At 47.9% G+C, this 14,123-nt stretch overlaps 1 protein-coding gene across 10 annotated transcripts in view; it reads left to right on the top strand.

Annotated features, from left to right (window-relative positions):
* LOC108926675 (CUGBP Elav-like family member 2) overlaps positions 1-14,123 on the top strand; it is a 140,559-nt gene that overhangs the window by 54,428 nt on the left and 72,008 nt on the right. For 4 of the 10 annotated variants that reach the window (XM_029251845.1, XM_029251843.1, XM_029251844.1 and 1 more), the window contains exon 1: positions 66-276. The exons of 1 other annotated variant lie outside the window; for it this stretch is intronic. In XM_029251845.1, coding sequence (XP_029107678.1) covers positions 167-276 — 110 coding nt within the window. In that variant the 5' untranslated portion in view covers positions 66-166. Of the gene's footprint in view, positions 1-64; positions 277-7,343; positions 7,779-8,832; positions 8,950-14,123 lie in introns of those variants that run through there. 5 more of the 10 variants (XM_029251838.1, XM_029251837.1, XM_029251836.1 and 2 more) reach the window with 3 other exon arrangements.

The following is a 14,123-nucleotide window of genomic DNA, read 5'->3' as shown; positions in this document are numbered from 1 at the left end:
CTGAGAAGGAAGAGGGAGGGAGGAAGGGCTGTGAGAGAAGGGGGGAGGGAGAGCGAGACGGGGGGAAGGTGCAATAGGAGAGAGAGAGAGAGAGCAAGAGAGAGCGTCTGAGTGCAGGAGTGGGAGGAAGAGTGGCTGTTAGCCAGGAGCTACGAGCGGAGCAGCGATGTTGGAACACTCTTCCGAGCTGGGCTTTGTGCAGGGCGTCTGCGGGGAAGGCACTCGCTGCCCCGCCTCCATGACCGTCGCCGGGAGGAACGAGGAGCTGCTCCTGAGGTACGCCTGCTGAGCTTGCGTCGGGTCCACCGTGGTACTCCCTGTCCGATCCGGGCCGCCGGGTGACACGAGGGGATGGGGATGGGGGTGGGAGGGTGCTCTTGCCCCGATGTGTGCTCAGGGCGGCGTGTCCTATTTTTTTTTTTTTTTTTTGTCCTATTTACTTCCCTCATTTAAATACCCCGACTCACCCCTCTGGGGAACAAAAAAAAAAAAAAAAACAAAAGCTGGAAGAATGAAGAAGAGGAGAATTAGGATTCGGCAGAGCAGACTTTGCGCTCACGGGGAGCGGTGGCACGGACCGTTGGCCGAGTTTACCTTTGTTCCGTGCGCCTCTGGCTGTACTTGTTATTGGGGTACTTACAGTAATGTATACATGGCAAAGCGAAGGGAGGCAACGGACATCGTATCAGGCCTAACTAAAGCAGAACATCCCCGCTGTAATCCGCCTTCATCCCGGAAACACAGTTTGCGCCCTTGTTTACGTGCGGAATTGACGCCGCTCGCTGCCACTCCGTGCCGCATGACGGGCTCCGAGAGGAACGCGCAAAACGGGGCGTCCCGCCGTTTGAGAAAATGTCTGCTTTTGTTTTGTTTGGGTCTCGGGCGCCCGCTGTGGGGGTGGCGGGGGGTGCCGAATGCATCCTCGACAATGGGACAGCCGAACAATAGCACCGTCGGGCACTTCATCGCTCGTTCTCACCTCTGCCGCCGCCTCCTTTCTTTCCCCAGTTCCTCTCCTATTTGAGTCATTATGGAACGGAGAGCTATTGTGTGCTGCAAAAGCGGTTCGCTCTATTTGTTTTTGTGTAACCCGTGATAAACAAATCGTTCCCTTTTACGTGTCATGTTTTCTAGTCTTTAATGTATCATCCTGCATATTAAAATCAAGGCAGCCGCTTTAAATGGGAGGTTTCTAGCTGGTTCGGGTAGGGTAAACATCGAAGGACGACGCGCAATCGCGGGTATCGCTGGGCTTTTTCTGTCCGACTGAATTCTGCCCGGAAAAAGGTAGATCTCCTGCCAATGTGACACGGTCAGAAAGTACAGTAAAAGTACACACGGTGCTGCTGTAATACACCACCTGCTTTGGTTTCTTTTAAGACATTCAGTGCCCCGTTTAAATGAATATGACCGCCAGTAAAGACGTATGGCTGTGAGATACAGATGCTTACCTACAAAACAGAGATGTTCATAATTTCGAACCGGATGCCCTAGTGAGCGTTTCAGTGTTTAGAAGGCTCCTTTGCTTGGGGCATTGCTGATTCAGGTTTCTAATACCTGGTTATGTAGTTTTCGTTGCTTCCGGCCAACTTAACGCATCAGCGGTCATTTTTTGTAGAACACAGTTAACACATCATATATTGTTAACATCAGAACACGGGCGGACTAGTATGGATATTAACTTTTTAGTTGCCTCAGTGCTTCCGGGCAGCAAGGTTTGTGACCGTTAGGCTGCAAGTGTTTAAGCGCGAGAGTGAAAATGCTGCTTCTCGGAAAATAAGCTGGCTGCGTACATACAAACGCAAAGGCGTAATAACCGTGGTGATAATGGCACCCGTCAGGTGCTCGTGTAACCCAGTAAGAGTAAAAATAATGTGTGCTGTACTTAGGAAGCGTATGTGATACAGTGTGAAAGGCAGCACGGCGATGAAGAAATGGCTATTTTGCAGAAGGTTGCAGGGTTGTACCCTTGAAAGGGACACTTTGCTCTAATTGCTTCTGCTGCTTAAAATGTTAAATTATGAGCCCCAGAACATGCCCTGCTTAAGAGCGTCTTTCAAGTAAGTGCATAATAAATAATAACTTCCGTTTCAGCCCCAGGGGGGTGGGGTGGGTTTGGCCAGGGCCTGTTCTCTAGTGGGTGTGGGGTTCGAGTCCTGCTTGGGGTGCCTTGTGACAGACTGGCGTTCCATCCTGGGTGTGTCCCCTCCCCCTCCGGCCATGCCCCCCGTGTTGCCGCCACCCTGCTTGGGACAAGCGGTTTCAGACAGCGTGTGTTTTGTCCCCAACACTACACAGAGGTTATCAGTTACAAGCTAGGAGCTCCCTTGAAGACCAAGTCCTGGCGACGGAGCGGACTTCAGCACAGGTACCCCGAGGGCTGATCTGGGATCAAACGGGGGCGCAGAGAAACATTTGATGATAGCTGTCCCCCGCGAGCCCACTCTGTGGAATGAGGTCTTAATCCACTTGCTCACCCAGCGCTGAGAACCGAGAGAGGCCAGAAGCTTTGGACAAAATCCGGGCGGCCTTTAGGGACCGGTCTGTAATTTGCAGTCTGTAATTAGTGGCTGGGCCTCACTGTTGTGGCGACAAAGTGTGTCAGTTGAGCCTTCATTCTGCGTTATCCGAAAGAGTGGCGTACAACACCTGCCCCCCCCACCAAGCCGATCCCGTAGGGCCAGTGCGTCTGCTTGTCCTGAAAACCTCCTGCGTGACCACGACTTCCACCGTAACCCCGCGTCGCAGGTGACTGGGTGAAGGGCCGACGTGTCGGAAATAAATCATCGACGAGGAAGTCGATACCGATTTCCCCAACGTGAGCAGGTTAATTACAAGGTAGGGAGGAGCGCCCGACGGACATTTACCGCCTGTGTGGCGCCGTTTTAGTTTGGAGTAACCGGGCAGCAAGACCCACTTCGGGGGGGGGGGGGGGGGTCACATCCTCTAGCTCATAGGGATCACTGGATCTGCAGGACTTTCAAATGGAAATGCGCCGGGGAGGGCGGAGGCAACCACTCATGTTTCCAGGGTGCGATTTTAATGAGGGAAAGGCGAGCAAGGGAATAAAATACACCTTTTAATGAATGCGCGACACACGGATGAGGGGTTTTGCTTTAAGTCCGGTGCTCTGTGTCACCGGGAAGAGAACCAATTAAAAACGGGCTCTGCTTGGTGGAGCCTCGCCGGGGCGGACCCTGTCCGCCTCCTCTGAAAAGGGAGGCCGTGGCAGGAACACGGCGAACACGGGGGCACGGCCGGAGCCCGAGATCAATGCCGTCCTGCAACAGCCAGAGACACGCTTCGTTTTTAAAACGGCACAAACCCTTCTGCACGGAACCCAAAAACAGAAGGCTTGCCAGCTTCAGCCGCCTGCGACGGCATTGGGTCCGCCGCTGGCATGGGCTAACGTGCGCGCTTGCCCAAACATGCGCTCGCCTCGGCGGTAACTCGAGCCTAAAAACATCCGACGAATTCGGCAGCCGTTAGCGTTACACTGACCCGCGCGGCGTCAGCTGGAACATGGAGAGGATGTCAGGTGTGGACCGGGTCTGGTTCCACTCAACAGCTCTGTTAATTCCCCATTTCAGCAGATCTTCAAGTGGCTGCTCAGCTGCCATGGAAGAGGGCATTTATGAGGTGCAGGAGAGCCTGGAAAGAGCTGTTGGGGCATCTGGGTGACAGGTGACCGTTTCGTCCTGTCTGAGACAGGGCACGTGAAGGGGGCAGCGCTGAAAAACCGACGGTGCTCGGACTCGTGTTGATTAGTCTAACAGATCACTCAGTCAACGAGAATCCAATGAATGTGACACACATAATAATAGGTAGTGTAATAATAATAATATTAAGGATAATAATAGGTGATGTATTGTGGCTCAGTATAATGCATGTAATATAACTCCTGGGTGCAATACTTACATAACTCATATCCCATTTGAGCCAGCATGTGCTATAATGGTTAGAGCTGCTGCCTCTGGCCTTTGAGTTTGTATGTTCCTCCTGCTGTAGTATTCTTGAGCAAGGTACTTAACCTGAATTGGAACAATAGAAATTACCCTGCTTCATACATGGGTAAATCACTCTGAGCAGCTAATTGTATGTCAGTTTGGAGAAAACGCACACACATTGTCTGAAACCACTTGTCCCAAGCGGGGTTGCGGCAAACCAGAGCCTAGCCCAGCAACACAGGGCTCAAGACTGGAGGGGGAGGGGACACACCCAGGACAGGACGCCAGTCCATCACAAGGCACCCCAAGCGGAACTCGAACCCCAGACCCACCAGAGAGCAGGCCCTGGCCAAACCCGCTGCGCCACCGCACCCCTCGCTTTGTAGAAAAGTATCGGCTAAATAAATGCATGCATTATTTTTTAAAATACCAAGTCAATTCCTTTATCACCTGTAATGGAACTTCACTACGCGGTCCTCCTTCCAAGGGTAAAACATCTGATTTTACCCCTAAAAACGGAATTTAGGGGAAGTGTAATGCAGACCACTTTGTGTGGGCCACCAAAGAAAACGCTTTGGTTTGTTGTTGCAGACACAAACTGTATTTACAGCAGGTATAAATACAGCAGGTATCAACTGACATATATATTTGCTGGCATTGAAGACAGTTGGTCGGGTTCTTCGCTGCTCCTTCCAGGTCTAAGAAAACAGTGTAACCCCCAAGGAACGTTCAACTGCCATCGTGAGAAAATATCAATGTGCCTTTCTGAGCTATTCTGTCCAGCACCTGTATTACTTGTCCATAATCTGAGAAAGCAATATAAAAAAATTATAATAATTCTGTCCAGTACTAAGCTCATTATACTGTGTAGATATAACATAGCTTTAAAATGAAATGGTTTGTCAGTGCTGAGAAAAAGTGCTACGGCATAATCGGATTCCTGCAAACTGCAGAAAAACATTTGAATTTCTGCGTTAATAAACCCAGGGAAGGGGAGCGTGGTGGCGCAATGGGTTGGACCGGGTCCTGCTCTCCGGTGGGTCTGGGGGTTCGAATCCCGCTTGGGTTGCCTTGCGACGGACTGGCGTCCCGTCCTGGGTGTGCCCCCTCCCCCTCTGGCCTTACGCCCTGTGTTGCCGGGTAGGTTCTGGTTCCCCGTGACCCCGTATGGGACAAGCAGTTCAGAAAACGTGTGTGTGTAAACCCAAGGATCGCAAAAGGAAAAACTGGCTTGATGCGTCTTAACCGGGAATGCATGATGGGGGACTTTATATTCTGACTTTTGCAACCAAGTTCCAGTTAAAAAGTTTCACAAAAGGACGCTCTGAAAAAATGATTACATCAAAAACGGCATGTTGAAGGGCACACCTATGATCGCACGCCAAACTCTCCTCCTTCCCAACACGAGAGGTGTTGCTTCGTGGTACATTTACTAAATGCAAACTGGTGTGATTCATTACAAATTCCTATGAAAAGTGAAGCTCTATTTGCAGTTTTCTGTCAGTGTCACCAGTCGAGACTTTGGCCCCAAGCATGAGACGAACGGTGTCACGTGACCTTTTTAGTGATGAACGGTGAATTAGAAGAAACCTTATTTTATCCAACTGGTCTTTAAGGAAGAAGAAGTCCCTTCATTAGGGGTGGTGCCTCCGCTCAAACAGTTTATTTAACTGCTTTGGACAGAAAGGCGCTGGGGAAGAGGGACTGCACATCGTGCTTCTGCGATATAAGTCGGCAAAAATACACAGCTTATATACGGCTATGTTTTGGTGTTGGGAATCTTGATGGCGGTGGAATCCAACTTTCATCTGTTGCTGTGCAACAGAGGGGTGGAGATCAGGGGGGCACAAAGCACCGAAGGAGGTTGGAGTGATGAAAGGAAAGTAACCTGAATGGTAGTGAATCTTCAAGAGGGAAATTATGTACCAAGGTCACCGAAAGAGGAGTTTATCTTTGATGTACATCCAGGACCGCAGCTAAACAACAGCACAGCTCACGAGGGTCACCATCACTACTCTACGGATTACTTATCTCTGAAATAGTCTACTTTTTTCCATTTAATTAATTTCCTTTTTCTCTGGAAATGTCACCCAGTAAGGCATGACTAATCCAGTAATGAGGTCACGCTTGAGCTCTAGTATGTCGAAACGGCGTATAGTGCATATACTGTACGTTCAGTTTCGCAAAAGCCCGCTCGTCGAGCCGGAATATTAATTTGTTTACACACTTAATCGGCTACTTTATATCTGCGCGGAACAACTGCTAAACAAACGACGGCTCTGCTCGGCAACCTCTCCGCTTCCAATCAATTAGGTACGGCGCAAGCAACGCGCGAAGTGTGATGACAAATGCGATTTGCCGTTAACTCGTGCGACAGAGGAGAACGCAGCGGTACGCGCGGTGCAGGGGTGGAATTACAGGCCTGAATAGTGACAAGGCGTTTGCGACCTCGGCTATTAGCAAACCGGTATTGAAAGTATCCGACCATTATCACCATTCGGAGAGCTGTAAATCTCAAAGATGAAGGGCACGGTAACGGGGACAAGAGTACACAGTGATTGAGTTACAGGGATTCAGTGCTGAAAACAATCAAAATGTCAGCCTATTGTGCTATATATATCAATACTGTATGTAGTTTTATTATTATTATTATTATTATTATTATTGCTCATAGGGTTTGCAAAAAACAAGACGTTCGTGAACATTACTTAATTATTGCTCCATTAAGATCACTCGCAGACGGATAGAGACAAAGGCACAGGAAGATTTTCAAGCCATTAATAATATTTCAAGTTTAATAGCAACAAATGAAAGTTATTAATGATTTGAGAAACTGCGAAGGCCCGGGCGCGTGCAACAAAGCCGTGACGGAAAGCACCGCAAGAGGGAAACGCCACGGTCGGACGGCGAGATGTTATTTGTCGAGTGCATTTCCTGCGCTTGCGGAAGACATAAATGGTGCTGCTATAATTACAGGCCAAAGGTGTGATAAGACTGTGCTTTCTCGCTGACTGACTCACTTGCGACCCAGCCAGTGTGTCCCTCAAGGAGTCATTGGGGACCAGTTGGGCCGTCAACTTCGGCCAAGAGGACGTGCAAGAGCAGCTGGGGATTCTGGGAATTCTGCCCTTTTGGATCAGCTGATCCTCTCGTAATGAAAAGCAATGTAAATTCGTCAGCGGGGATGGATGATGTTAGGGACGCACGTGGCAACAGCCAAATATTACCGCAGTTTAACTTTGCACGTTGACTTACAGTATTCTCTCTCTCTATCTCTCTCACACACACACACACACACACACACACACACACTGTGCTGCTTCAGCGCGGCGAGCCCATTTACAGTGGACGAATAACAGTAATCATCATCACCGTTGCAATTTTTCATTATCTAAGGCACTGGAGGAGAGATTGCGTCTGCCTGTGACGTCACTCTGGACTCCTGCGCGCACGCCAGCGCGGCGCGAGCAGTCCACGCGGCGGTCGCGAGACGAACGAGCCACGCCCGCCGTGCGGGGAGCTGGGTTTTCCACGCGCGGCCGCGGGAACGCGAAGCTGGAAAGGAGGGGAGGGAGACGAGGGGAGGCGAGGCGAGGCGCGGCGGGACGGAAAAGATATTGCAACAACTGGCGAGCGAGCACCTGTCCTCCTCCGTCTCCCGCCGGCCCCGCGCGGCAGCTCGAGTGGACGCGCACAGCGCGGGACCGCGCCCGCACACACTCGCCCACACGGAGCACAGGAGGAGCGGACGAACATGACTTCTTCTTACGGTCTGGATTTTCTGCCCGATCTGATGGTGGAGAGCCGCCTGCTCGGCTCCGGCGACGCGATGTAAGTACACGAGCGAAGCGTCCCACGAGGCGCCCGTCGTCGATGCCATCATCAAGTGAGAAATATAACATGAATATGATGAGTGCCAGCAGCAGCGGCACGGCTTCGAGAAAGGACGGACGCGGACGGTGCTCTGGCTTAGTCAGCGTGTACGGGATGTCTGCGTATAGTAAACCTGGCCATTAATAAATAATCAACTCGGTCGGTGGCATTTCGTCGAACAGCTAAGCTAGTTGCTCCAACACGAGCGTTCAGCAGGACACCGACCGACTCCGAGAACAATAAAACAGAGCGAATAAAATTATTCGTCCGCCTTTTACGCTGCGATGGTGGCAGCTGTCCTTCGCGGGGTATTTAAACTTAAAAGTTGCAAGTTCACTTTACACTGATGCTCGAAGCCAACACTGTTGTACATCCGTCATGTGCTAAAGCGTCGCTAATTCTCAGACTGCAGTGCATGCAGCCCGACTGTTACCCTGCTTTTACCCCTTTGCCTGCCTGTTTTACTCACCACACTTGTCTTGCCTCGTCGGACTTGACACGGTTCCTTCCTTCCTCCTGTCATTCGGTAGAGCGAACTTACAGCATACGCTTCGTCACCTTCTCCTACTCACCTTCACCGACACCGTAATTTGATATTGATTAATTCGTGGTTATAAACGGCTTTTTTTTATAATCCTGTAACGGTGCTTGTTTTTCTCAGAATCGACGATTCCAGGCTGGGAAAGCGGTGTGTTCGGTGCGGTTTGATAAATCAGATACTGAGAGATAACTGTACGCGAAAATTGTTCGCTTGACCAGCTCAGTCCGTGCAAGTGACAAAAAGCGGCCCTCGTGTCGCCACAATAGCGGCTTCTGTCTTCCGATTGCAGGTCCTCGGTCCGTCGCCCGGTTCGCGTCGGAGAGACGCGCGCTTCCTTGGTAGCTCGAGCGCCGCGCTTCCGGCAGCTTTTGGCGGGCAGTCGGATGTGGGAGAGAGCGAGCGCGCGCCTAGTCACCCCAGGCTCGCGTCGGTAACTGACGCGCTTCGGTACTTGTAATGCGTCTAGTTTTATGCGTCTCTGAATAAAACTTGTCCCTATGACGATTTCTTTTCGTTCATTTTCGTGTGAGGCAGAGTTTCGTGGAAAACGTGTGTGAAGCGCAGCATTTGTTGGTGGCGAACTGACAGGTGAGAGTCACGGGACGGACGGTGCCTCAGCCCGCTCCTCCCGCTTGCCTCGGTACATCGCCCTGTTTTATTTCACCAGGGGTTTTCTCGCTCTCTCTGTCCCTCACACACAAACACACAGAGAGTAGTTGCCCAGCTGTATGTATAAAATAATTGTAACCTTAACACACTGTGAGTCGCATTCGAGAAAACTGCTATAGTATAGATGCACTGAGGCAGCAGGTTACTATCAGCTAGAACCATCACCTTCTGCACCTGAATGATCCATGATGTTTGAGCCTCAGCACCTGCTGCGAGTGTCCTTGAGGAAGCTTCTTGCCTGAATTGATACAGTAAAAATTACCCTGCTGTATAAAATGGGTAAGTTGACATAAGACGCTTGACATACAAGTTGCTTCAGAGAAAAACCGTCAGCTATACACACAGTAGAGTGTAACACGCATGGTGTGATCTTCTTGGTAATTATCAAGAATTGAATAATACCCTGCTGTATTATAACTGGCTAAGGGCACTAAAGTTATTTATCCAGCATTCTGTCACCTTGGACAAAGTTGTCAGGTTAATATGATTAGTACACTTTTCCCCACTTGCAACTAATGTGTTCCTGAGAAAACCTTTGCAATAACTCGAAGATGGAATAACCTCCCGTTGAAGTGAATGGTAATGTTCCTGTGCCCTACTGATGCCTGTTTTTACTGAGATACCACCAAATTGTGTTATAATGGAAACGTACTTCAGTACCTAGTTATTTATAATAATTCAGTGTTATAAGGCAGTTCTGCTTCATTACTCTTTAATTCTGCTTCTTGTCCACCTGTGCAAGCATTTAGCATTTAGATCTTTTGTGACTGACATAGCATACACGTAATACTCACAAACAAAACATTTATACGTGTGATAGTGCTTATATATTAATTTACCGTAACCTTTACTGCAAAGAGTAGAACAATAAAGGCAAAAGAAATAAGTAAAAATTATGCAAATGAATTTGTACTGACTGAACAAGTTGACATCTGTGATTTGCCATGGGTTCAGTCCCAGATCAGAGTTTTCATGTTCTCCTGGTTGTTTGCATCAGTTTAACCCCACCAGTCCAAATACATGTCAGGCGTATTCATGACTCTAAATGGGCATGTGTGTGTGTGTGTGTGCACGTTCACGTGATCTATTGCCCTGGTGTATAAATTAGTTTATTACTTTAAGTTTACTATGGTATATGTAATACTTTGTCACCTTGGGTTAATGTGTCAGCTAAATACTACATAATCATTAAGTAATTTTGGAGAAAATGTTTTGTTAAATAATTAATATAAGGTCTTGTTTTTTCAGCTGTCATGATGCACATGAAATCCAAATTTGGAAACGCCTCATAAGCCAAAGTAGGAGTATTACATTAAACTCTTTGTAGAGAAGTTGAATTCTTAACTTGGATGAGTATATTCAGGGTTTGACTTATAAGAAATGTACTGAGTTGTATGTTTTGGTGTGATTCAAAATCCCCATCAGAATTAAATGTATGGGTCAATAATTACAACACCCACTGCTTGTTACTTTGTATAGCTACGAAAAACTATATTTTTAGCTCCATTCTACTTTTTACTGTTTGATGTTTTTGACTTTTATTTGCTGATTGTTAATAGCAATGCTATTCAAATAGCATCCTCTATTCTAATTTGGCACCTCACTGCCATATATGAGGGTGTTTCTTGCCGCTGCCAACACTAGTTGGAAATTGCTCTGACACTCAGAATACACACTAATCCTCTTCTATTGTGTTTAGCTGTTTGTCAGCTCACCCTGGTCACAGTGCTGCTCAGCATTCAGCAAGCGAGAAACTGCAGAATGCTCTGGATTGAATGCACATAGTTAAATCTTTTTAAGCGCATTCGTCGTCAATCGCTTTTGTAATTCCAAAAGATTGTTAGCTGCCTTTTTTTATGCAACGTTTACTTTGCACGGCTGGCCATTTGACTGCACTGTCAGTACAGACAAAATGCACTTAGAAAGGGTTTTTTCACTGTGGTTTGTTTGTGGCAGTTTGGGTTCAGCCTACAATGCTCAGTGCAGTTTATTAAAGGTATAATGTTTACTGTTGAGTGGTCAGTGTTCTTCCTCACTTTGGTGAATGCTGTCAGACTTGTGAGACTGTACACTCCTGGAATACATTGAAGAAGAAGAGTTTCTTCTCTCCTTGACTTCAGGCTCTTGTTTTCAGATTTAACAGCTTCTCTGGGAAATGTGAGCTTTAACCTTTGACTCCGCTGCATTCAGAATTGGAGCTGTAAGACAAATCACCTTGTGTCCCAAAGGGTCCCTCCAGTACCCTTTGCCACAAGTTGGCCTTCTCCCTTGGTCAGGAGATACAATGAGTGTGCATGCTCCTTCTTTCAAGAGTAGCTAGTTACCCTTTTATTCAGCAGGTAGTGTAGTGGCTAGAGCAGCTGTCTTCCTTCCAAAAGATGCAAGTTCTATTCTCGCCCCTTGCTGTAGTACTCTTAAACGAGGTACTTGCTCTGAATTGCTCCAGTAAAAATTACTCAACTGTGTGCAAAAGTCATTGTAAACAACTTATTATTGTAAATCGCTTTGGAGGAATGAGTCAGCTAAAAGAATAAATAGTTGTAATGGTTTTCAGGGAGAGGTGCAGATGCTGTATATCTCTCTCATCATGTAGGTATTACTGCTAGAGCGGAAACATCCTGGGCCCATAGCACCCATCATAGATGCAGCTGGCTTCCCACTCTTCTGTTTCCTACAGACTGCACTGTGTTGTACTGCTGGGTGCCACAGTAGCACTAGGTGTTGCCTGTTCAGGAACCTGTTGTACATATCTGCTGACTGAAATGTACAGGTGTTTCAGTAACAGCTGTTGAATTTGGTGAAATTTGAAATAAGGTGTAATGTTGTTTGCTAAGCAACGGAACTACGTGAATTAAAATTTCATCCATTATGGTCCTTGGATGGTGAACTGAAACTGAATGCTGGGATGAAAGTGTGTGGAATGTGAAGGACAGTCCCAACAGTGTCTGACAGACCATTCTTGGTTCACTTTGGCGCTGGGGTTTGGTTCGATTTAGCCTTGATGTGTTTTCACCTCAGTTCTAAGTGACTAACACAAAGAAATGCGTATCCTGTATGACTATGAGCTTTTCTCTCAACTGCGGGAGTGTTTCACTTGAGGCCTTGAGATGAGTGAAACGAACAGACAGCCTTCATATCGTTCTTGCACTCCCTCTCCCTTTTCCCTTTCATGAAAAGGGAAAGAATTAGTTTCAACAAAATGGCGCTGTTTTGAAGCCAGACCCGTCTGCTGTTTCTTCGCTTTTCCTCGCGTGTTCAAACTGCTGTGTGAGAGGATCATGTTGGTCACGTTTGCCTGCTCGTTCGGCAACGTCAGATGTTTTCACAGCTTTGCTCTCCTCCTCGGCCTCTGACTTCCAGGGATATGAAATACAGTGTGAAAGGGACGCTGAAGGGCCGATTATGCCCTCCCGTGGCCTCTTTGGTTGACACAGGCCAATATGCCAGCAGTACGGAGATCCTAGCTTAGCCGCCCTGCCAGCTGTTCTGCTGGCAAATGTGTATGTTCCCAAGCCTCTGTGTGGAGGGGGATTAGTTCCACCACTCCCTTGTGCAGTGTGTCCGATACCCATGAACATGCGTGCATGCATGTATGCATACCTCGGCTGCCTTTCACATTATGTAGACATCGTGAGGTTAAGTCTCTGCTGCCCACATTTATGTGCCCAGGTACAGTACATGGTGGTGATAATCCATCAATTTAACAACAGTTCTTTTTGGACATTGTATTCAGGCAACAATAGGAATTGATGAAATATAACAAAAGTTCTAGCGTGACCCCTGCCTTCCTGACAGCAATGGTGCAGAACTGTGGGGTGTAATAATTTAAATTTTGAATTACAATTAGCAAAAAAATCCTTTGAAGGGGAAAATGAATATGGAATTGGGGTAGGGAAGTGCGCTAGCTATGGGGGTGGGGGCGGGGGATGTACGGGAGTCCCAAACCCAGTAATGAGCTGCATGTGGGCTGGAGTACTGCTTTGAAATTTAACTCATCTTACGTCTGCAATTTGCCAAAAGGTCACGACCGGCTCCTTTTCAAAGCCGTAATGCAGTGCAGCACAAAAATAGCGTGCACTGGAAACCCAGAAAGTGCTCCCAGGCTGATTTCTCACAAAGTGTCACCGGAATACTTAATACCTTTCAGTGCCCACTAAAGAAATCCAAATAAATAAAGTAATACTTTTCTTTCCCTCACCAAAATGGGAGGGATTTGAAGGCTGGCTCTCCTGGCTTATTTCTGTGTTCTGATGTGCCATCTTTTCCTCTTTCTCTAAGTATGTACCAGGTCTGCTCTATAACCATGTGCTCTTTGTGTGAGCTTTTCCTGAGGACTCTGAGCCCACGGGGACCTTAGGAGCTTTCTACCTTCAAAGGCCGAAGTCTCTTGTCAAAATTAATGTTGCTGCCAGCACTCACAAGCAACAATAACCCTACCATTCCCTAGCAGCATTCTGATATCTGTCCCTGCATTTCGTGATGAAAGAAACAATGACTTCCTCATTTACTCAGAATACGCACACTGGGGTGGAAAGGTTCGATTAAGACGTTATCCTTGTCAATGTCTTCTGATGACAGAAGAATCCTCGGGCGCTGTATTTGCTAAGGACATGCATGACTTGGACCTTTTATCTGAATGCTCCCTCTGGTGTTTCTCCTTTTCAGATCGACAGCCCATTGGCGCATCCCTGATCTGCCCTAGATTGATGTAATTGAAAATCCTCTGCCCACTGCCCCTCTCTCGTGCCATTCCAAGAGTTACATAAACGGGCCATTAGTTTTGCCTGCTAACGGCTACAATGCTTGGCTTCCCGAGCTGGACCTGGCAGGCTATGGCAGCCACCGCTTTTTGAAGAGGCAGGCTGCGGAGGAAAGCTTATCGAAGCACCCCTCCCCCCTCTCGTTCAGCCTCTCCATTCTGTGAAAAGTAGGCCACAGTCCTTAGCCTCAAATAGGCTCTGCAGGGGGAAAGTGCTGTCAAAGCTAACCTTGACTCCTACACAGAGACGCTCTCCGAGTCAGGAGACGAATTGCCTCTGTATTTAACCACCAGAATGTATCATTTGTGTTCCTTTTATGTCGAAAGATGAAAT

The sequence above is a fragment of the Scleropages formosus genome, chromosome 5 (assembly GCF_900964775.1).
Source record: "Scleropages formosus chromosome 5, fSclFor1.1, whole genome shotgun sequence".
In the NCBI taxonomy this organism is placed as follows: domain Eukaryota; kingdom Metazoa; phylum Chordata; class Actinopteri; order Osteoglossiformes; family Osteoglossidae; genus Scleropages; species Scleropages formosus.
The sequence above is the reverse complement of the archived record's forward strand: the minus strand, read 5'-3'. Positions and strand labels throughout refer to the sequence as shown.